The following is a 24,628-nucleotide window of genomic DNA, read 5'->3' as shown; positions in this document are numbered from 1 at the left end:
ACTTCTAGTACAGTGCTCCTAATGAGTAGAGGGTCTGAGTGGTGCTAGACATGTACAGGCATTGGTTAGTGAAGTCACGCAGAAGATCTTTCCGATAATGTGAACGTTTTGCGGGGTGATGTTGGGGTGGGTTCCTTTCTTTATAGTAGTGTTGGGGTGGGCGGGTTCCTTGGTGGTGGCGGTATTGGGGTGGGTGGGTTCCTTTGTGGTGGTGGTGGTGTCGGGGCGGGCGGGTTCCTTTGTGGCGGCGGTGTCGGGGCGGGCGGGTTCCTTGGTGGCGGCGGTGTCGGGGCGGGCGGGTTCCTTTGTGGCGGCGGTGTCGGGGCGGGCGGGTTCCTTTGTGGCGGCGGTGTCGGGGCGGGCGGGTTCCTTGGTGGTGGCGGTGTCGGGGGTCGTGATGGGTCAGTTTCCTGGGGTGGAGGTGGTGCATCACTGATAAATGGGCTGCCAGTGGAAATTGGCGTTGAGAAGGGTGGGTGGGGGAGGGTGAATGGTGGTGGGGAGCGGGTCACCATTAAACAAAATGGTGGGAAATGGTCATTTTCAGGCTTTGAATCTGTAACTAAGGAAGGAGATGTTTGCCACGGTGAGGAGGTAGACTTGCCTGGTGTTAGGTAAGGAGAATGAGGCTAAGCTTACTAGTAAAGATGAAATTGTGAGCAGCAAGTCTTGAATCTGTTGGCAATCTACCTGAAACTTTGACTTTTTTTTTCCCCCTCCATGGATGCACACTAACTTCCTGACTACTTCCAGCGATTGTGTGTTGAAGGTTTCCAGCAATAGACAATAGGTGCAGGAGTAGGCCATTCGGCCCTTTGAGCTAGCACCACCATTCACTGTTATCATGGCTGATCATCCACAATCAGTATCCAGTTCCTGCCTTATCCCCATAACCTTTGATTCCGCTATTTTTAAGAGCTCTATCCATCTCTTTCTTGAAAGCATCCAGAGACTTGGCCTCCACAGCCTTCTGGGGCAGAGCATTCCATCTATCCACCACTCTCTGGGTGAAAAAGTTTTTCCTCAACTCCGTTCTAAATGGCCTACCCCTAATTCTTAAACTGTGGCCTCTGGTTCTGGACTCACCCATCAGCGGGAACATGCTTCCTGCCTCCAGCATGTCCAATCCCTTAATAATCTTATATGTTTCAATGAGATCCCTTCTCAGCCTTCTAAATTCCAGAGTATACAAGTCCAATCGCTCCAATCTTTCGACATATGACAGTCCCGCCATCCTGGGAATTAACCTTGTGAACCTATGCTGCACTCCCTCAATAGCAAGAATGTCCTTCCTCAAATTTGGATACCAAAACTGCACACAGTACTCCAGGTGTGGTCTTGCCAGGGCCCTGTACAGCTGCAGAAGGACCTCTTTGCTCTTATACTCAATTCCCCTTGTTATGAAGGCCAGCATGCCATTAGCTTTCTTCACTGCCTGCTGTACTTGCATGCTTGCTTTCAGTGACTGATGTACAAGAACACCTAGATCTCGTTGTGCTTCCTCTTTTCCTAACTTGACTCCATTTAGATAATCTGCCTTCCTGTTCTTACCACCAAAGTGTATAACCTCACATTTATCCACATTAAACTGCATCTGCCATGCATCTGCCCACTCATCCCGCCTGTCCAAGTCACCCTGCATTCTCATAACATCCTCCTCACATTTCACACTGCCACCCTGCTTTGTGTCATTGGCAAATTTGCTAATGTTATTTTTAATTCCCTCATCTAAATCATTAATAATGTAAACAGCTGCGGTCTCAACACTGAACTCTGCGGTACCCCACTGGTCACCGCCTGCCATTCCAAAAGGGACCTGTTAATCACTACTTTTTGTTTCCTGTCAGCCAGCCAATTTTCAATCCATGTCAGTACTCTGCCCCCAATACCAAGTGCCCTAATTTTGCCCACTAATCTCCTATGTGGGACTTTATCAAAGGCTTTCTGAAAGTCCAGGTACACTACATCCACTGGCTCTCCCTTATCCATTTTCATAGCAGAATCTTTATGCCTGAGCTGGGTTCAGTGGCGGCGGGGGGGGGGGTGGGGGGGGGTTTAATGGCTTCTGCTATGAAGTATTTTGAGTGTAAATCCACCTGTTGGATGAATGGCTATTGATTGTAACACTACTTTTTTCTTAGATCTAGCATTACACTGATGAACATTTATATGTTGATTCATGCCCATTTTGAGGCAGCTGAGCTGAAGGTCATGTGGATATTGGTGGTCAGGTGTGACGTAGGTGAAACTGATAAAATGTGTCAATGGGAAATAGGGGAGTTAGTCGGATGAGGCTGTGCTCAGCTAAATCTGCTGGGTATAACTTGTGACCTTGGTGAGGATGTTCTGGTTTTTGTAATACTTGGGATACTGTGTACCCATGATGATGTACTTGGCGTGTGAAATACTGCAAAGGTGTTCACCCTGAATGGTCGGTGAGTTGAACATGGTCAATGTGCTATCACAAGGCAGTGGCAGAGTTGCATGATCATTTGGTCAGTTGCTTACCCGGGCAGAAACAAAGGAAATGTATTTGCTTTCTGCTCACTCCATCCCAACTAGTATGCCATTTATTCTTTTTATACCATTGACCTGTTCACTGTCTTCCTTAAGCATGACTTTTACAGCACCCAATTCTTTTGCAGAATTTATCCCAGACCCACTTGCCTATATTACCCAATCTTGTTGCTGATCATCCCAACCCTAATCTGATTCTCTCCCTCTAAATCAGGGGTTCACGGACCCCTTGTTTAGTGCTAGGAGTCTATGGTATAAAGGTTGTGAATGCCTGCTCTAAATGATAAAGAACTAAACATTTTGGATAATCTTGCATCTCTTGCAAATATAACCATTTAAATTGGTTTTGGTAAATCTGCATTTTAAAAACAGGTGGAAGGCTCCAGATGTAATTTTACCAAGGTTCTGTGACTTCAGAGAGGCCAACTCTAAGCACTAGCATGTTTTATTTTGAGTTTTTTGCATCTGTGTCAATGTGAAGGAAAAATTGAATTTATTGCAAAGTCACTCACCTTCCCACCTGAATTGCTCCATTTACATTCCATTTGTTTTTGCATTGCAGCCTCTTGCCCTCGTCTTTACAACTAGCCTTTCTACAAGTTGGGACTCCTTCTTTGGCTAATTAATGTATGCTGTAGAAAAGGTTTGGGGCCTCATTGCAGGAGAACAACATTATTATCTGCTTTGACAGTTAACTTTGCTTTCCAAATAATAACCAGACCTGGTCCCTGTTTGCCTCTGGCAAATACCTTCTGATTCTCATTGACATCAGTTTCCACACCTTGTTAGTAACCTAAACACAAGTATCAACTTGGTGAATTGCAACTTTATCTCCAACTAAGCCTATTGCATTTAATATCAGTGTAGAATACATTGGGTCTTTGATCCTGTGTGCTTCACTGACAGATAAACAGATTTTGCTCTCTGCATTCACTGACCTGTGAAAGAAAACCTTAGGTGCGCCATCTAGTGGCTAACTGTCCAATAGCAGCTGTGGGGCCAGACTTCAGTGTGATGGTGACAATCAAAATGCTGGATAAAGCCTGCCTGCAACCGAAATAAATCATTATTGTAAGTATACTATTGTATCATACTGTATGTAAAAGAAACTTGAAATGGAAACTGCATTTATCGATTATTTACTTTGTGCAATACATCAACTGATCTTTCCCTGTGCCTGTCTTTTAAACTTTGGATGTCTGTCATATCTGGCAAATAAAACATTTAAGCCAATGAGGCTGGTTCAGTTCGAAGGCTTCTAGTCTCCATGTGGATGCCAGTTATCTGTTAATTATGCTGTGTGCCTGTTGTCATGGTTGCATTAGGTAAGAATGATCAGTTGATGGTGCTGTCTCTGGGTTGTTTTCTGCACAGTCTGGATGTGAAGATGTGCAAACTCTTCCGCCAGCATGTGACCAACCCAGAGATGGGTGATCTGAGGCTACAGCCTGACTGCGTTTGAAACCTGGTTCCTGTCAGAAGCTTATTCCCATGAGCCAGAAACAATCTAACTCTTCAAATTTTTTAAAAAAAAACACAACTTGGTACTTGGACATATTGTAGGCAGAATGATTTAGTTTGGATAAGAGTGCAATTAATTTGACATGACATTGTTGGGCCAAAGGTTCTGTTGCTATACTGCTCTATGTCCTATATGGAAGCCACAGAACAAGTAGCAATGCCAGAAAGTTGCAGGTCAGATGGCATTTGGAGGGAGAAATGATTATCATTTTGAGTCATAACATTGTATAAAAATTAATGGACTAAGACCAACTCTACAAATGGTTGTAAAAACAAAATTGTCAATTGGTTTGAAATGTTGCACATTTGTTGGAAAATGAAATTCAAGCAAAGATTTCAGAGAGGTGACTAATTGTTGTCTGTTGGTGCTTACAGACTGAGGAATTGCTGAGGCTGGGTTTCGCTGCTTCAGAAGTCTGGGTAATGAAAGCTTTTTTCAACTCTGGTCTTCTGTCTGGACTGAGGACAACTTGCTTCTGAGGTGGCTGGGCAAGTCAATATGGGAACTGCAGATTCTGCCACAAGTGGGGTGAGAGGGATTGTTTGGGAGAATTTGGATTCTTGTTCATATTCAACTTCTGAAGGAAAGGCTCAAGCTTTGAGGTCTTTTGTGTTCTGGACAGACCTAGTCTGGGGATTCCCAGAAGTCAGTGACAGCAATTATAATAGAGCACGATAACACAGAATAGGCTGTGACTCATGACGTGCCAGCCTTTTAACCTAGAATCAATCGAGCCTTCCCTTCTACATAGCTCTCACTTTTCTATCATCTTTCTGAGAGTGGTGTGGTTTTGGCCCAGGAGAGGACACTGAGTTTGTTTCTGCCAGTGGACATAAAGGATTTTGCAGAGACACTGGTGACATCTCTAATGTTTATGAAAGTTCTTTCCCCATGTTCCAAGGCTCAAATGTATAGGAGTGCAGGCGTTATTGGCTGATAGTTCAAATTTTATGCATGGTTTGATCTCCAAGAACTGAAGACAGCAGTGATATTTATCTGTCCATATTTTTGAGGGACCTGTGAATCTTCCATTGCCAGAAGGTAATGCTGTAGACAGGACAGGTTTGAGTGAGGATATTTAGTATCAGTTGTGTTAAGTAAGGCCTGTTTTGTATGTAGTCCCCCTGGCCAGCCTCAGGGTCACTCAGCTCACTGTCGTCTAGGGAAACAGCCCTTGGCCCCGCCAAACTGGGGAATCAGTTTATGTGGCTGCTGTGTGATGTACCCCACCCCGCCTAAATAACAGACAATACACCAGATACAATTAAATGATTTACAGTTTATAGATATTACTGGAACTATATAATTAAGAGAGAATAAAATATAAAAGGAAAATAAAAGGTGCCAAACTTATCAAAGTTCAGTCTCTTCGTGCACAAACAGTTGGAGCTCAGGACCCTTCTTCTTCATCCTGCAACCCCTCGGACCACCTCGACCGGCTGCCTGGGACCAACAACAGTGGTCGACCAGACGCTCCACACAAGCCCGTCTCCGTCTGCACCTGGTCCATCCTCTGTGTCTCTCTCTCTCCCGCCTTCTGCCCCAAAATCGCGCGCATACAGTATCTTACAGATACACCAAAAACATAACTATCGCAATTGGTTCATAACATCTTATCAGTAACGTGATTCAAACAAACTGCTAGTGGGAAGGGCTTTCTCAGCAGTTAACATAACAAAGAAGCCATTTTAATTAGACTATGCAGTGACATTAAAAAAAAGAAACCGCTTGCACTCTTTCGCCCCCCCCCCCACCAAATAAAGTCATGTCCTCATGACTTCTAAATAACTCGGCAACCAGTCCTACAGACACAGAAATCCATCCAGATACACACAGTGACATTGCTCCCCAAACAGTGGCCCTTCTGCCCGTCCACGGGTGCTACATAGGCCAACCTGTCTGAGAGCTCCCTAAACCTCCAAGACCTCCGTACCCCCTCACCTAAACCCTAAAGGCTCAGACACTACTAGGGATACCTTGGGCCTGCTTGCCGACTCCTCTCTCACTCAGGCCACCATTACAACTAGCAGTCCCGTGTCCGGGGCCCCGCTTCTTTTCCCTCCTGGTCCTGCTGTAACTCAGACTGCCCACAGCTAGCCCTCCCCACTACACCTGACTCGGTGGGAGAAGGGCCAAAGGTCTCTTCCTCAATTACGGGGAAGGTAGCGAAAGGCAGCCTGTACCACATGTTCAGCACATCATCGTTCTAATCCGTATTCTGCTTTGTTCCCTCGATCGGTAGCTGCTGTTTGAGTTTCTCCAAACTGAAACATTTAGCTGGGGCTACCCCTTCAGCCTCCTGCAGTCGAGACGTCAGTTTCTTCGGAGACTCCTTCAACTCTCACCACAGCCTCAACAGCTCTGACTCAGGGTTCTTGGCCATCTCCATCTGGGACGCAGCTACCCCACCAGCTTCTTCCACCCTGACCTGAAAAGCAGCAGTTAAAGGATGTTCAGCCTCTAGTTTTTTCTTCCTGATGATGTCTTCCAGGTCAACTTTCAGTTTTTCCACTTCATTTAAACTCTTGATAGTCATCTTCAGGTTCCTTTCAAGCGTCCACCTCCCTTTTCTGAGATCTGTCCTCCATTTCTTCACCTGCTCGGGAGTGGAGGCAAACTCCCCTCCCTGGGCTCTCGGTTTTCTGTTGGCCTTAGTCAGAACATTTCCTTGATCTTCCCCAACTTGGCCGTCTTCCAATCTTTTCGGAATCAACGTCTTGAGTTTCTGCTGATCCCTTCGAAGGTGGGTCACTGTTTCCTCTCACTGGATTAAATCATCAGTACATGACCGCAGTGTTGGCTTGGAATTCCGTTACTCCTTCTCCACGTTGACGAGCGTGAATTCCAAGTCTGCAATGGTCGTCCCACAAGTGCGGCACTCAGTCTCTGGCCGGCATTTCTGAGCACTCAGTTCAGCGGTGAAAATCCCCTCTCTCCCCTGTGTCGCATTCAGATTGACGACCTGGGTTTCCATCCCCAGGTCCACCACCGTCTGTCCGAACACCAGGAAGTTCAACTGGTATGTCGGGTCATTTTCTTCACATTGCACCAAACTCCTCCAGCCATAAACTCCTCCGCATGTGACTTCGCTTCTGTCGCCCGGGCTCAGCCACTCGCCTCGCTTCATAGTCCCCCCAGGCGAATCCAAGCTCTAGGCGGTCATCTACATACACCAAAACTTCACACACCTTCACTTCCCCCATGGTCTTCCTCATGCCCCGCGGGAAGGATGCAGGGGCTCCGGATATGCCCTTGGGCATCTTTTCAGTTCAGAAGAATCCTAGGGAACTAATAATGGCCGTCTTCGGCTCGACAGCCACACTCCTCGGGATCTGGCAACATCCACTCCTCAGATCCAGCACATTAAACTACATCGCATAATACACACACCCACACCCCTTCCACGCTGCCAGGGTCCAGTTGCTGCGACCTCTCTCTCACTGAGGTGTCTTCAGCGGTCAATTCCCCTCCCTCGTGGTAGTTCAGAGCCTCTACTAAGAGGGTCTCACCCTCAGCTACTTTCCCCAGGCCGTACCACCGCTGGGTCTCGCTTAAATTCGGTACCGGCTCAAGGCTGCTACACACGTCCTCAGAAGCAACTCGACATGCTGGGTGCCCAGACAATGCCCCCATTAACTCCAGGGTCATTAACCAATCATCGTCTTCTGGATAACTACTGAGACTAGTACCCAGAATCTCCGGTGCCCTTGCGGTTGTCAAGGGTAAATGCTTCAGACACCGGTTGTAAGACGAACTGTACAACATCTTGATCTGTGCCCCGGGGTCGAGGATGGCTTTAGCATCGCTTCCCTCTATCCGTAACGACACCCTGGGGCGTGGTCCCTCTAAGCCTTCGGGAATAGGGTCTTTTCCTTCCGGAAATTCATTGGTACATTGCTGGAAACGTGCTTCCCCGGAGACGCCTAGCCGTTCCCCACTGGGCCTCCACTAAGTTTCCCGACACCTCTCTGATCAGCTGAACAACTGAAGGAGGGGCTGATCCCCTGAAATGATCCCCCCGGCACTGCAAGCAATTTAGCTGCCCTCCTAGCCAGAGAAGACACACTGGAAACTTATCCCCCTCTTTCAAATAACTGACAGCTGTCACTACGGTGTAAGTGAACCTGACAGCTCTAACACCGTCTCCAGCCCACCTAATAAACTTTCAACCAATCCCTGTCGCTCTCCCTCAACCGAGCACTGCCACTCATCTAACAACTGAGAGATCCGCTCTGCCCACGTCTCGCACGCCTCCACCCCTCTTGGGGCGGGCACTATCCCAAACGCCAGGCGGAGCCTGCCAGAGCTAGAGCATTTATTCGCAGACCCTACCTCCAAATCAGACCACTCTTTCCTCTCTCTCTCCCAACAGCATGGACAGCCCTGAGTCCCACCTCCAACTCATCAATGCTAGTCTGAACTCGAACAAAGACCTCACCCACCTCGCATACAGCACTAACCAGCAAATAAGCCACAGAGACGCACATTACTGATTTAAACAGGGCAACAACACAGCATACCAGTAGATCCAATCCCAGACAAAAGCCCACACAATGTAGCCCCCCTGGCCAGCCTCAGGGTCGCTCAGCCCGCTGTCGTCTAGGGAAACAGCCCTCGGCCCTGCCAAACTGGGGAATCAGTTTGTGTGGATGCCGTGTGAGGTACCCCACCCCGCCCAAATAACAGACAATACACCAGATACGATTAAATGATTTACAGTTTATAGATATTACTGCAATTATATCAATAGAGAATAAAATATAAAAGGAAAATCAAAGGTGCCACACTTATCAAAGTTCAATTTCTTCGTACACAAACAGTTGGAGCTCAGGACCCTTCTTCACCCTGCGACCACCTCGACCGGCCGCCTGGGACCAACAACGGTGGTCGACCAGACGCTCCACATGAGTCTGTCTCCGTCTCTGTCTCCTCCTCGCCGAACGCCCCACTCGGGGTTTGACCCTATTAGTGGACTCACAGCACCTGGTCCATCGTGTGTGTGTGTGTCCCCTCTCCCCCCCTCTTCCCCCCCCCTCTCCCCCTCTTCCCCCCTCTTCCCCCCCCTCCCCCTCCCCCCCCTTCCCCCCTCTCTCCCCCCCCTCTTCCCCCCCCTTCCCCCCCCTCCCCTCCCCCCCCTCTTCCCCCCCTCCCCCCCCTCCCCCCCTCTTCCCCCCCTCCCCCCTCTCCCCCCCTCTCCCCCCCTCCCCCCTCCCCTCCCCCCCTCTCCCCCCTCTTCCCCCCTCCCCCCCTCTCCCCCCCTCCCCCCCCTCCCCCCCCTCTTCCCCCCTCTTCCCCCCCCTCTTCCCCCCCCTCCCCCCCCCCCCTCTTCCCCCCCCTCCCCCCCCCTCTTCCCCCCCTCTTCCCCCCCCTCTTCCCCCCCCCCCCCCTCTCCCCCCCTCTCCCCCCCCCCCCCCCCCCTTCCCCCCCCTCTTCCCCCCCTCCCCCCCCCCCTCTCCCCCCCCCTCTTCCCCCCCTCCCCCCCCCCCCTCCCCCCCCCCCCCCCCCCCCCCCCCCCCCCCCCCCACAATATCTTACAGATACACCAAAAACATAACTATCACAATTGGTTCATAACATCTTATCAGTAATGTGATTCAAACAAACTGCTAGTGGGAAGGGCTTTCTCAGCAGTTAACATAACAAAGAAGCCATTTTAATTAGACTACGCAGTGACATTTAAAAAAAAAAGAGAAACCCCTTACATGTATTTATTGCACAGGTTGAACATTGGTGAGTGTTTGCAATGCTCCCAAAGCTGGGAGGGTGAAGAGTTTGGAGTTGTGGTCCACATAGTTACCAATGGTATGGTTGTGGGGTGGGGGGGTGGGTGTTGGGGAGGCGTGGAAGGATGAAGTCCTGCAGTGCCAGTAAGGAGGATACAAAGCAAGATATCAAAGATCATAATCTTAATTAGTATCTGATACTGTCTGCTGGTAGAAGGAATGTAGTGTATGGCTGGAGAAATTGTGCAAGTAGGGAGGGCTTTTGGTTCCTGGGACTTGGGAACATTCTGGGGCAGATAGAATCTTAACAGGTTGGGTAGGTGGCATCTCAGTTCCAGGAGCAATATTGTGACAGTGAAATATACATGTGCATCTAGTGAAAGCTGAGATCAGCCTAAGCTCATTTAAAAGAAGATGCACCGACAAAGGTGATTCCTGGGGCATAGTCATTGTCCTTGGAATAGCAGCAGAACTTTTACTAGATTCTGATAGTTTGTATATGGCAGATACTGAGAGGTTGGGCTTTGTCGAGAGATGGCCCTGTTATTTTTTCCACTTGGCATTGAGAATTTTTGTTCTTTTTTTCACCCCTCCCCCCTGTATTATGGACATTAAGATGGTAAAGGTTGAAATCCACATACTTTTACTTGGTTAAGTAGATTGGGAAAAGTAATGAGGTAGGAACTGTCCATGAGATTGAGTAGTGGAACAGACTTGGTGTTTATTCGTCTTTTGCAATTGTTTGGGTGCCCACCAGGTGGCACCACTTTAACAGTCCTGTAAGCAGAGGGAGGAACTGTTCTGTCCTGCTGGTTCAAGAGGAACTAATAGGCTCACAACTAATTACCTACAAAATCCTCCTGATAAAAGGACTGAGCCCAGATCCAAGCTAATCCTCTAGCTTTCCACCTTGAAAGAAATGCTACTGTATTTTGCTTATGGCACTTGAGTGATTTTATAAAATTCTAAATCGCCTCCAGGGGTGTGTTCAGCTTTCTCAGCCATTCAGATTGAACCCTAATTCAGCCAAAAGTCTATATCTTCCTGTGTCTGATCAATTGACCTGTTTCCTATTCTGTTCTCTGACCTTTCATTTCTTTCTCTTGCGTATCTGATATACATTGAAATATCAGCTTGGACGACTGAGTGGCCTATGTGGATTCTCATGGTCCGTGACTGTTCTTTGGGCTTCTTATATAAAAAAAATAATTGTTTATCTGGATAACCCTACCAAAATCGAAATTCAAAGTAAATTTATTATTATAGTGTGTATTTGTCACCATATACAACCATTGATTGGCATTGATTTTCTGCAGGCATTCACAGAAATAAGAAATACAATTGAATCAATGAAAAACTACACACAAACAACCAACGTGCAAAAAAAAATAATAATACTAAGAACAAGAGTTGTCGAGTTCTTGAAAGTTGAGGTGAATCTCAACTCCTGTTGAAGGGTTTCTGTCCGAAGTGTCAACTATTTATTCCTATCCATAGAGGCTGCCCGACCTGCTGAGCTCCTCCAGCACATTGTGTGTATTGCTCTAGATTTCCAGCATCTGCAGTACCTCTTGTGGCTGTGAGGTGAATCGGTTCGGTGTTGAGGTGAGTGAAGTTATCCATGCTGCTGCAGGAGCCTGATGCTTGAAGGGTAATCAGAGTTAAAATTTAATATCAAAAGTGTGTATACAATGTACCGCTTTGTGGTTCATCTTTTTTGCAGGCACCCACGAAACAAGGAAACGCAATAGAATCCGCAAAAAAAACCACACGTAGCAAAGACTACCAATCATCTAATGTAAAAGGACAAATCGTGCAAATACTTGTATATAAACAAATAACATATTGAACGTTAGTCACCAAAATTAAGTCTTCAGCTGCAGAGTCAGTTCAACACGGAGTCAAATGAATCCGGCGCAGGAGCCTGATGGCTCCAGAGCAACTTCACCCGATCCTGGCGGCTTGGGACCCAACACTCTTGCACCCGATGGTAGCAGCAACAATAGAAGGGAGATGGTCAAAAGCAGGCAGATGTCACTGAACTCTGGTTTGGGGGGCCTTAACGATTTTAATCGGCTTGGGGTAATGGTGCTCAGCATGGGTTTGAATTCCGCAGTTGGGCCTCAATGTGGTGTCTGTCCCAGCTGGACCTGTAGTCACATTTGTCGAATCCTTCAGGAGATCGCAAAATTGCTAGTTCATCTAAATGGTTCAAAAGTACACTTTTTTAAAAAGGGGAAATTACAGGCTGTGATTTGCAGTGATCATAGCTCAGTGTCTAGCAGTTTTGTGAGCTGCTGCAAAATGTATATTGCCAATGTCAGCTTGAATTCTTAAATGCCAATAATCACAAGTTTTATTGTATTTGCCCCATTCTAACCCTTAGCTTCATTTGTCACATGTACATTGAAGCGCATAGTGAACGGCAAGAGATTCTACAGATAATGGAAATCTAGAGAAACACAATGCTGGAGAAAATCAGCAATGCCTATGAAGAGGGGAAAAAAAAGTTGACATTTTGGGCTGAGACCCTCCACCAGGCCTGAAAGGAAGGGGGAAGAATCCAGAAAAAGGTGGAAGAGGGGTGGCGAAGGAGCACAAGCTGACAGGTGATGGATGGGTGAAGCCAGCTGAGGGGGATGGTGGTTCAGTGGATGGGAGGATGAAGTGAAGCTGGGAGGTGGTGTGGGAAAAGTTAAGGGGCTGAAAAGAATCTGATCGGAGTGTGGACCATGGGAGAAAGCAAAGGAGGACTGGCACCAGAGGGAGGTTAGAAACATAGAAAACCTACAGCACAATACAGGCCCTTTGGTCCACAAAGTTGTGCTGAACATGTCTTGCCTTAGAAATTACTGAGGGTTACACACAGCCCTCTCTTTTTCTGAACAGCATGTACCCGTACGGGGGTCTCTTGAAAGATCCTATCGTATCTGCCTCCACCACTGTCGCTGGTAGCCCATTCCATGCACTCACCACTCTGCATTTATTTTAAAAAAACAACTACTTGCCCCTGACATCTCTGTACTTACTTCCAAGCACCTTAAAACTGCTGCCCTCTTTTGCTAGCTATTTCAGCCCTGGGGAAAAGACCTCTGACTATTCACATGATTAATGCTTCTCATTTTGTACAACCCTATCACGTCACCTCTCATCCTCTGTTGCTCCAAGGAAACGAGGCCAAGTTCACTCAACCTATTCTCATAAGGCATGTTCCCCAATCCAGGCAACGTCCTTGTAAATCTCCTCTGCACACTTTCTGTGGTTTCCACATCCTTCCCATAATGAGGAGACCAGAAATGAGCACAGTACTCCAAGTGGGGTCTGACCAGGGTCCTATATAGCTGCAACATTACCCCTTGGGTCTTAAACTCAATCCCACGATTGAAGGTGAATGTACTGTATGCCGCCTTAACCACAGAGTCGACCTGCACAGCAGCTTTGAGTGTCCTATGGACTCGGACTCCAAGATCCCTCTGATCTTCCACACTGCCAATAGTCTTACCATTAATGTTGTATTCTGCCATCATATTTGACCTACCAAAATGAATCACTTCACACTTACCTGGGTTGAACTCCATCTGCTAGTTCTTAGCCCAGTTTTGCAACCTACAATATCCTGCTGTAGCCTGACAGCCCTCCATACTATCTACAACACCCTAACCTTTGCGTCATCAGCAAATTTACTAACACCTCCCTCCACTTCCTCATCTAGGTCACTTATAAAAATCATGAAGAGTAGGGGTCCCAGAGCAGATCCCTGAGGCACACCACTGGTCACCAACCTCCATGCAGAATATGACCCATCTACAACCACTTCTTGCCTTCTGCAGGTAAGCCAGTTCTGGATCCACAAAGCAATGTCCCCTTGGATCCGACGCCTCCTTACTTTCTCAATAAGCCCTGCATGAGGTACCTTATCCAATGCCTTACTAAAATCCATACACACTACATCTACTGCTCTACCTTCATCAATGTGTTTAGTCACATCCTCAAAAAATTCAATCAGGATCGTAAGGCATGACCTGCCTTTGACAAGGCCATGCTGACTATTCCTAATCATGTGGCTCTCCAAATGTTCATAAATCCTACCTCTCAGGATCTTCTCCATCAAGTTACCAACCATTGGAGTAAAGCTCACTGGTCTACAATTTCCTGGGCTATCTCTACTCCCTTTCTTGAATAAGGGAACAACATCTGCAACCCTCCAATTCTCGGGAACCTCTCCTGTCCTCATTGATGCAAAGATCATCACCAGAGGCTCAGCAATTTCCTCCCTCGCCTCCCATAGTAGCCTGGGGTACATCTCGTCCAGTCCCGGTGACTTATCCAACTTGATGGTTTCCAAAAGCTCCAGCACATCCTCTTCCTTAATATCTACATGCTCAAGCTTTTCAGTCCACTGCAAGTCATCCCTACAATTGCCAAGATCTTTTTCCATAGTGAATACTGAAGCAAAGTATTCATTAAGTACCTCTGCTATCTCCTCCGGTTCCATACACACTTTTCCACTGTCACACTTGATTGGTCCTATTCTCTCACGCCTTATCCTCTTGCTCTTCACATACTTGTAGAATGCCTTGGGGTTTTTTTTTAATCCTGGCCACCAAGGCCTTTTCATGGCCCCTTCTGGCTCTCCTAATTTCATTCTTAAACTCCTTCCTGCTAGCTTTATAATCTAGATTCATATCGTTACCTAGTTTTTTTTTGAACCTTTCGTAATCTCTTCTTGACTAGATTTACAACAGACTTTGTACATCAGTTTCTGTGCCCTACCATCCTTTCCGTCTCATTGGAATGTACTTATGCAGAACCCCACGCAAATATCCCCTGAACATTTGCCACATTTCTTCTGTACGTTTCCCTGAGAACATCTGTTTCCAATTTGTACTTCCATGTTCCTGCATGATAGCCTCATTTTCCCCTACTCCAGTTAAACGCTTTCCTAATGTGTCTGTTCCTATCCCCCTCCAATGCTATGGCAAAGGAGATAGAATTGTGATCACTATCTCCAAAATGCTTTCCCACTGAGAGATCTGACACCTGACCAGGTTCATTTCCCAATACCAGATCAAGTACAGCCTCTCCTCGTGTAGGCTTATCTACATATTGTGTCAAGAAACCTTCCTGAACATATTTAACAAACTCCACTCCACCCCATCTAAACCATTTGCTCTAGGGAGATGCTAATTGATATTCAGGAAATTAAAATCTCCCACCACAACAACCCTGTTATTATACCTTCCAGAATCTGCTCCTCGATGTGCCTGTTACTATCGGGTGGTGTGTGTATATATAGATATAGATATAGATATAGATATATATAAAAAAATAAAAAACACCCGGTAGAGTTATTGAGCCCCTCCTGTTCCTAACTTCCACCTACAAAGATTCCATAGACAATCCCTCCATAACTTCCTCCTCTTCTGCAGGTGTGAGTGTCTGATCAACACTGCCACACTCTCACTACTTTTTGCCTCCCTCCCTGTCCTTTCTGAAACATCTGAAGCCTGGTACTTGAAGTAACTATTCCTGCCCCTGAGCCATCCAAGTCTCAGTAATGGCCACAGCATCACAGCTCCAAGGTCATAGGTGGGTGAGGAGAAAGGGCAAGAGGGGAGCTGGAGTGGCAAAGGAGGGAGGAGATTTGGAAGAGGGAGACAATTTACTGAAAAAGAAATCAATGTTCAACTCGGATGGGAGTCCATCTCCCCTCTACCGTCACCCTTCATTTGGTTGAGCTGGTTCTTCCACTCAATTTCTGTTTTAGCTCCTTCCACTTTTCCCCAAGCCCAAAGTGTAGACTTGGGGCCCCAGATATGCCTGTCTTTGTTGGCTATGTGGAATGGTCCACATTCCAAGGCAGGCCAGTGGCGTAGTGGTTAGGCTAACGCTATTACAGGGCCAGAAATCATAGTTCAATTCCCGCCACTGTGTTATGTACATTCTCACTGTGACCATGTGGGTTTCCTCCCACATGCTGAAGAGTTGTGGGAGGTGTACTTGTAGGTTAATTGGGCTTGTTGGGGCCAGAAGGTCCCTTTACTGTGCGGTACTGTATTTGTAAATAAAAATAAATGCATTGGTAATGTTCATCGACTCTTTCTGCTCTGTTATCGACTGCATTATTGCTACTTCCTGAAACCATGCTGAGCTCAGCAATTTCATCAACTTTGCCTCCCATCCTGCCCATGTCTGACACCTATATCCCTTTCCTCAATCTGTCTCCATCTCTGGAGATGGACAGTCTACTGATTCAAAATCAAAGGGTGATGAATACAGGACTGTAAGTGTCATATTTGAATGAACAGTGTATGGAATAAAGTAGATGATCTGGATTGGCAGGTATGATGTGGGAATCACGGGTCATTGTTGAAAGAAAATTATAGTTGGGAGCTTGACATTCAACAATACATCAAAAGGACAGTTGGGTAGGCAGAGGGGTGGTGTTACTCTGGTACAAAGTGAAATCAAATCTTGGAAGATGTCGAATTGTGGGTAGAGTTAGGAACTTGAAGGATAAAAAGACAGTAGCCAGGGTGTGGGCTACAAATTGTAATGGTGATAGAAAATACATGTCAAAAGGTCAATGTTACAATAGACATAGAGATTTAAATATGCAGGTAGATAAGGGGAAAGCCGGTTGTTGCCAGTTTTAGATCCCAAGAGAGAATTTCGAGATGGCATTTTAGAGCAGCTTGTGGTTGAGCTCATTTGAGGGTCAGCTATTCTGGATTGGCTGTGTACTGAACCAGATTTGATTAGGGAGCTTAATCCTTACAAGGCAATGATCTTAAAATGATGGAATTTGCCCTGCAGTTTTAAGAGTGACAAGACAGATGTATCAGTATTACTGTGGAGAGGTACGAGCGGGAAACACTTGGCTGCTTAGCAAAAAAGAGCCCATGGTATCACAGGAGAGGTAGAAGCATACATACTCATGATGGCAGGAGGCAGAGAGGGAATAAGGAGTCTTATTTGATTGACTGCTGGTGTCTAGGGGTGTTCTGCAAGGGTCGCTGTTGGGACTGCTTTTTGCGTTGTATGTCAATGATTTGGAATACTGAGCTGATGGCTTTGTGGACAAATTTACTGATGATACGAAGATAGATGGAGGGGCAGATAGTGTTGAGGAAGCAGGGAGGCTGCAGAAGGAGTTAAATTTGGAGTATAGAGAAGGAAGTGGCAAGTGGAATACAATGTTTGGGACTATATGGTTATGCACTTTGGTAGTAGAAATAAGTGTAGATTATTTAATAAACGGGGAGAAAATACAAAATATGAGGTGTAAAGGGACTTGGGAGTTCTCGTGCAAGATTGCCTAATGGTTAACTTGGAGATTGAGTCTGATGAGGAAGGCAAATGCAACATTGGCATTCATTTCAAGAGAACCAGAATATTAAAAACAAAGATGTAATTCTGAAGCTTTATGAGACACTGTGAGGGCCCACTTGGAAAACTGAGTGATCTTTTGCCCTTTGCTGAATTTAGAAGAATGAGCGAGGATCTCATTGAAACCCATCAGGTGTTGAAAGGTTTGGAGAGGGAGAGGATGTTTTCTATAGTGGGGGAGTCTAGGATGAGAGGGGCCTCCATTTAGAAAGGAAATTTCTTTACTCATGGTGGTGAATCCAGAATTTGTTGCCACAATAACTGTGGTGGCCAGGTCATTGAGTGTACTTAAGGCAGAGGATATAGATTCTTGAAAAACTGGGGCATGAAAGATTATGGAGAAAATGTAGCTGAGATGAAAATGAATCAGCTATGATCAAATGGTGGAACAAACGATGGGCTGAATTGCCTAATTCTGCTCCTGTGTCTTGTGGTCTTATGGTATGTTTTATAAACCTACTGACTCTTACAGCCACCTTGACTATACCTCTTCCCACCCCATCACTTGCAAAAATAATATTCCCCTTTCTCAGTATCTGTTCTCAGGATGTGGCTTTCCATTTCAGAACATCTGAGATGCCCTTCAAGGAACAGTTTCCTTTCCTCTACCATCAATGCTGTCCTGGCCCTCATCTCCATCTTCTGGACCTCTGCCCTCACCCCATCATAACGGGGACAGTGTTCCCAGTTCCCCTTTCCCCTTTCCCCTTTCCCTTCCTGCCACACCATGAGCCTCCACAGCCAGCACACTGTTCTCTGCCACTTCTGCCCTCTTCAAAGAGATCCTATCACTAAATATCTTTCCTCCTTCCCCACGCCATCTTTCTGCAGGGATTGTTCTCTCCATAACTCCCTTGTTTGTTCATCCCTCCCCACAGATCTCCCTCCTGATGCTTATCCTTGTAAGTGGAAGAAGTCCTACCCCTGCCCATTCACACTGACTGCCTCAAAATATCAACTGTTATTCCTCTTCATAGATTCTGCCCAACCAGCTGCGTTCATCGTGTATTTTGTGTGTTGACGCAGTGAAATATCGTCCAAGAGGACCACAACCCTGTCGTGGTTTGGAGGCTTGTGTGTCTCAATTACCCAGAGTGCTATGTTAGCTGGAGTCAGGGCTTTATGCTTTGTCTCTTGGTAAGGTCACCCATGCCAAACAGATCAAAGGGTAGAGGCCAGACTGAGTCGTCCACTGGTCCTCCAGGTTCAGGGGTTCAGCTCGGGGCTAACAACCCCTGATTGGTGAACAAAATTGTCACAGGAACGGCAATGAAGAATCCTACATCTGAGTGCAATGGTATTCCGGAGTCTCCTCCTGGGACTTGCATAACTGACAGCAGTGAAATCTGAGAGCAAGCTACCCGAAGATCGCTAGAGATGGAGGACCTTCATTGCTGCCCTAAATGCCAGTGAAATGGTGTTTGCATCAAGGACTAACACAGTCTGAAGATTGCTGGGGGCAGCCCCCAAGTATCACAATAGAATCATTATAAAATTTGACACTGAGTGTGATCTGTTGGAGTGGATGGCCGAGGAGCTGATAAAGTATCACTGAGGAGCAAGCGGTTTTAAAAATGGAATGCAAATCACTTCAGCCTCATTGAATGAAAGTAATTCTGAAACAATAATTCAGGAACCAAAATGGAGATGTGTTTTGGATTGGAGGAATTTAGAAGGAAGTTCAAGGTTATTGAGAAACATTACAAGGAGGAAATGGTTATGTTTGAAACTTCTCTGCCATTCAATAAGTCATGATTGATTTACTCACCTGTATCTTTCAAAGCTGTTCCTGCATCCTTTGGTTCACAGCAAGAAAACTAACTACCAGCTCAGTCAATTCTCATGTTAAATGAAAATATTTCACCTGGAGTCACGTGAGAGGGGCACTTCAACCTTACTGTGCGGTCTGCGCAATTTTTCAGATACTTCATGACATTTTATATCTGTTTGGAGACCAATGCCTGGACTGTCAATGATCACTTCTTGACCAACCCAAGACTGGACAGTTGATCGTTGTCCCTGACGTCGCCATTGTGTTATCATCTTGTGTCTAACAAACCATTGTCTCTGTCAGAGCCTAGTCCTCATATACATAAAGCATGACTTTGTTGCCATGGTGATGGTATTAGCAACAGACCCATTACCTCCTGTTTTAGTATGTCTCACATGGGCGTGGTATCTCATATCTATTGAACAAACCAGCATAGACTGGTTTGGAAGGGTAGAAATACACTTTGGTCTTGCACTATGCGTTTCTAAAATGTATGTTGACCCTTCAGTCTAGGTCATTGTGAACATAGCACAGTACAGTGCAGGAACAGACCCTTCGATCCAATATGTTGTGCTGAACCAAATAAATTAATAGTCAGTTGGCCAATTAAGTTAATCCTTTCTGCCTATACAATGTTCATATCCTTCCATTTCCCTCACATTTCACGTGCCTGTATCTGCCTCTACCGCCATAATACTAACCCTCCAAAATAATACTAAGGCTGTCCACTTAACAGCCAAACTATAATCATGTTTGTCATACTCTAGACGGGTTGTTCCAGCTATCACAGCAGCTCTATTGCACCTATGGAAATGTTTTAAATATACCTCTGGGCCACATGTTCCTTCCCCTCAAACTGGACACCCGCTTTTGAGAACTTAAAAAAAAAAATCAAATCTATTTTTGCTTGAGGTTAAGATATATTCAGTATATGGTGTTACTGCATGCCTGAATCATTTGCAGGTAGACGTCAAGTCTAATTTAGCATTTCAGCTTCCCCTTCTGAATCAGAAGATCGTTGATAATATCTGCTCTAGAAACCTGAAACACTTCTTCGGTACAACCTGATTTCTGTGTTAGGACACGGAGAAAAGTGTTCTCAGCTCATTGACTACACACAGCCATCAGCTGTTTTTTTTTCCAATTCTCCACATATCCCCATTAACAACCCTCAATCTACAGGGGTGAACATTTCTGAGATGTGGTAGAATACCTACACAGAGACAATACTAGAGGTTAGCATTGAGCTTGGGTCACTGGAACTGAGTCAGCTGTTTTATCAACTGCAGCACTGCTAAAATTTTATAACTTGTCACATTTGTAAGGGGAACAAAACTGTGGCACTAATTCTCTGTCAGTGCATGTGGAAGTTGTCTTAACACTATTTTGAAGGAATGTGGGGGAGAAACTATCTGCTTGGTCAATCTTCAGTCATGTATTACCTGCCAAACTGGGACATGGTATGTGTGGTGAGCAGATACAATGAGAGCAGGAGGAAATGGTATCAATGGGTAAGAATGAAGGCTGTTGAAGGTGATTACTCACAGCTAGGCAAGGGTGGACTGGTGTGTTTTCACCAGGTTAGGTGCTACAGCCACTTCAAGGAGGATGAGAATGTTCACCCTTGTGACAGATGTTGATGAGAGTCATTTCACTGTGGTAGAAGAGGCATGCTCCTGGCTGTTAGTATTTTTGATCTGGAGTTTGGGCATAAAGTTGGAAGAACATCTGGCGTGTCTGGGGTCTTCAGAAAGGAAAGGTTCTGTATTAAGGCCAGTGATGGAAGGGACAAACAGGTGCATTGTTGGGGTTGCAGGTGATGATGGAAGATTTGAATGGGGCAATACCTGAGCGGGAAGGGGCCAATTATAATGGATTAGTTAACATGGGGGGTTGGTCATGGGGAGGAGTTGGGTAGTTAGCAGTTTTGTGTCTGAGGAGCATAGGTGAACTGACTGAGGAAGAACCATGAAGGGAAATGGGAAGGAAACTTGGGATTTAGCATTTGGAAAAGGAGGAAGCTTGGCCTGGTGGCAAGAAAAGTGTTGGAGACATTTGAAAGTGTGACAGGGTCCTGAATTACCCCTATGAACTGTGCTTTTGAAAAGAGAGACAGAGGGGTGCCCAATTCAAACACCTTGATATAAAGAGAGAGGTATTTAACACCGACATCTTGTTTTTAAGAGAGAGAGAGACAAAGACTGTTCACAGTTTGTTTATACTTTCCCAAGGACATCGCCTGCTTGTACGTTCTTACAGAAAGAGAAGGAAGGAGCTGTTTGAATGACAGTTGGTGCTCAGTGCTGGGAGGTCAGATAATAGACCTCAGACACATGGTTTTGGACACTGAATGAGCTTTGTTGTGCCCACAGAAAAAGTGGGTTTTGGAGGATCGATCAGTGGCTCTTGCAGTGCGAACAGGGCGTGACCGGTGGGGAGTTATTTGTGTGTCCAACGCTCACCTGGGTTGATAGCTCCACCACAGAAGAACGGTCTCCTTTTTGTTGTGGTCACAGATGGTGACTTCTAAAGGATTTCAGAGGACAACGGAAAGACTGATGGTGACAGCTCACTTGAAGACTCAAATCTCTCCCTCTCTCTCTTTCCGTCACTACTCAACTCAATACCACAAACTGAACTGAACTTTACTCATCATGGTAGGACTATCCATTTACCCCTAGACTTGAAGCTTCATTTTCATATATTTCCACACACACATATATATATACATAAAAAAATCATTGCTAATCTGTTTGATCTGCATTTATATTACTGTATTGCGTAGTTGCTAATAAATACCATTAGTTAATAGCAATACTGGACTCCAAAGTGTTTTCCATTTCTGCTGGTTCTTTAACTCGTCACGGTGTAAGTGACAAAAGACTTTTTAATTTTTAATTTTAGTGTCTAAAGGTCAAACTCTCTAGCATCCTCTGTTATTGGAACTGAGAAAGGCAGAAGGGCAGACTGTTTGAGAAGTTGTTTTGCTGCTCAGAAAAGTCAGAGTTGCCTTCTCATTCAAGAACAATTCTGGGAAAAATCAGGTGTATTGGAGATGTGATCAGGCCTGCATGTGGTTTGGCTGGCTCTGGCCATGTGTGGATCAGCAGGTTGTCCAGCAGGCTGGTTTATGTCTGCAGGGCCTCACTGACAAGAAAAAAGGGCTGGGTGGGCGAATAATGATAAAGAGGTGAGCAGACAGGTGGCCTTTAAAATGTCACAATGGGTGTCTGGGCACAGTCTAGATATTTTGTAAATACAGTCCGAGGGGAATTGAGATGGGACTCATTTACACAGGTGGGAATGGGAGGAAGGGTGGAAGGTGATGCAAGGAAGTGATGGGGTGGATGGGAATAATCCAGATGAAATAACTTTTACTTCCCCTAGCATCACACTCTCAGAGCAATGATGAAGCAGAGCTGTTAAGCCAGTACTTGTTCACCACCGTGGGCTCAGTAGCTTATTCCAGCACAATGATTCTACCTGCTGCAATAAGCAGGTGTTAACTCTCCTCTGTACGTTACTAACAGAAGTTTGAGTAGACAATTGACTCTAAGAGCATACATAGAGATCATTATCTAATATCCAAAGAGACCGGTGGTTTTGCAAGAGAGATACACAGACTGTAACCCCAGTTTGCCCCTCCTCATTCCCAGTACCAAGATGAGTAAACCTTGCAATTCTGGTCCACTGTACAGTTTCATCTAAACATTGGTTCTGGATTTGTAAGTGAGAGTGTAGCTAGTGGAGCTGCTGCCAAAGACCTGGGATTCAATCCAGTTTTCAGGTGCTGTTGGTGAGGACTTTACACGTTCTCCCTGTGACCACATGGATTTCCTCCACAGGTACTTTAGTCATAGTCATAGTCATACTTTATTGATCCTGGGGGAAATTGATTTTCGTTACAGTTGCACCATAAATAATTAAATAGTAATAAAACCATATATAGTTAAATAGTAATATGTAAATTATGCAAGGAAATAAGTCCAGGACCAGCCTATTGGCTCAGGGTGTCTGACCCTCCAAGGGAGGAGTTGTAAAGTTTGATGGCCACAGGCAGGAATGACTTCCTATGACGCTCTGTGTTGCATCTCGGTGGAATGAGTCTCTGGCTGAATGTAGCCTATTAAGTCCTCACTGACCATCAGCTATCCATTAACACTAATCCTATTCTTTATTCTTCCCACATTTTCTTCAACTCAATTTTTAAGCCAGGGGTTCCCAACCTTTTTTTTATGCCATGAAGACTTACTGTTAACTGAAGGGTCCATGGGCCTAAGGTAGGGAACCCCTGTTTTAACCACTCCCTTACACACTAGGGGTTATTTACAGCAGCCAGTTAATTTACCAATTTGCACATCTTTGGGAAGTGGGAAGGAATACTGGGAAGAAGGATGCGTGGTTACAGGGAGAACATGTCAACATGCAGACAGCACTCAAGGTCAGGAATGAATCCTGGTCTCTAGTGCTGAGAGGCCGTGGTTTGAATCGCTGTGCTGCCTTTAAGTCAATCACCCCAATGTCCAGCAGCCTGTAGTGTTCACAGTAAATAGTTCAAGGTCAAGTACGAGTTGAGCATTGCTTCAGGAGTAGAGGGGTTTGTGCATCACTAGAACTGTGTGTAGCATCAAGTTGCTCAAGTCATGAACAAAATGACTTGCCATCAACCAAAAGGGCAAACAGTCGATATGGAAAAAGATCAGCTTGGCTTGTTGAACCTGCTGATAAGTAACAAGCTGTGTTTTGCTATTCTGGATGTGCTACACCAGCAAGAAATCACACCAGATCAAAACCACCAACAGCAGCTTAGCTTAGCTTCTGGTGAATTTGTCTGCAGTGCAGAGAAAGGTTTTGTTTTCGTATTCAATTCTCGAACAAGTTCCTTAATAAACCAATCATTCAGATTTCTGTGAATGAACCACACAGATATTTGTAGAAGAGATTGTTACAATTCATGAATTTACAAAACCAATTTTTTAAAATGGCGGTGAAAGATTGTATGTTTCAATAAGATCACCTCTTACTCTTTTAAACTCCGGTGTAGTGACTTTGCTATCGGGTACATCAAATGTGCCATCTGATAATCTGATGAAACTTCTGAGCCCTTCTGTTAACGGCTCATCTTTTCCATGGGTGGGGTGGTCAGACCTGTGTGCACTTTACTCATATTTCTATTTGTCTTTTGCTTTCCATTTGTTTCAGGAAGTGGTCAATTTTTTAGCTGTATCCTGTTATGTTGAAAAAAGGTAATGAAAAAACTCTATAACCACGAAGTGTCAGTAACGTGGCACTGTTAGCTGGTTGCCCCGCTCCGAGTCGTACCTAAGCTTGTGTGGTTCAGAGACCGTGGATGACCCTTTCTCTATAAGAATACGGTTAATCTCCAAACCAAAGTCGCCTTTGGGACCAAGCCATAAGCTGTCAGATTTCCCTGACCATGGGAACATTTCCATGCCCGTATCAGGCATTTAAAATTGGTCCTATTCTTCTGCTCTGTGCCCAAAACGTAGTTTTAATTGAACTTCCACCTTGGGGCAAATCTCTTCACTCAGAGTCATGCATGTGTAGAATGAGCCGCCAGAGGAGGTTCAATTATAACATTTGAGAAGTTTAGATGGGTACATGGTTGGGAGGTTTGTAGAGATATGGTCTAGATGAAGTAGGTAGGACTAAATAGACGATCAGAAAGCATGCACTAGATGGGCA

At 45.5% G+C, this 24,628-nt stretch overlaps 1 protein-coding gene across 1 annotated transcript in view; it reads right to left on the bottom strand.

Moving 5' to 3' along the window:
- Positions 1 to 140: 140 nt before the first annotated feature.
- fut7 (fucosyltransferase 7) overlaps positions 141 to 24,628 on the bottom strand; it is a 114,804-nt gene continuing 90,316 nt past the window's right edge. Inside the window, exon 5 of the mRNA XM_063074171.1 lies at positions 141 to 410. Within this exon, the coding sequence (XP_062930241.1) occupies positions 141 to 410 (270 nt within the window). The remainder of the gene's footprint in view (positions 411 to 24,628) is intronic.

The sequence above is a fragment of the Mobula hypostoma genome, chromosome 21, assembly GCF_963921235.1.
Source record: "Mobula hypostoma chromosome 21, sMobHyp1.1, whole genome shotgun sequence".
NCBI classification, from domain to species: Eukaryota; Metazoa; Chordata; class Chondrichthyes; order Myliobatiformes; family Myliobatidae; genus Mobula; species Mobula hypostoma.
This window is presented reverse-complemented; position numbering and strand designations above follow the sequence as displayed.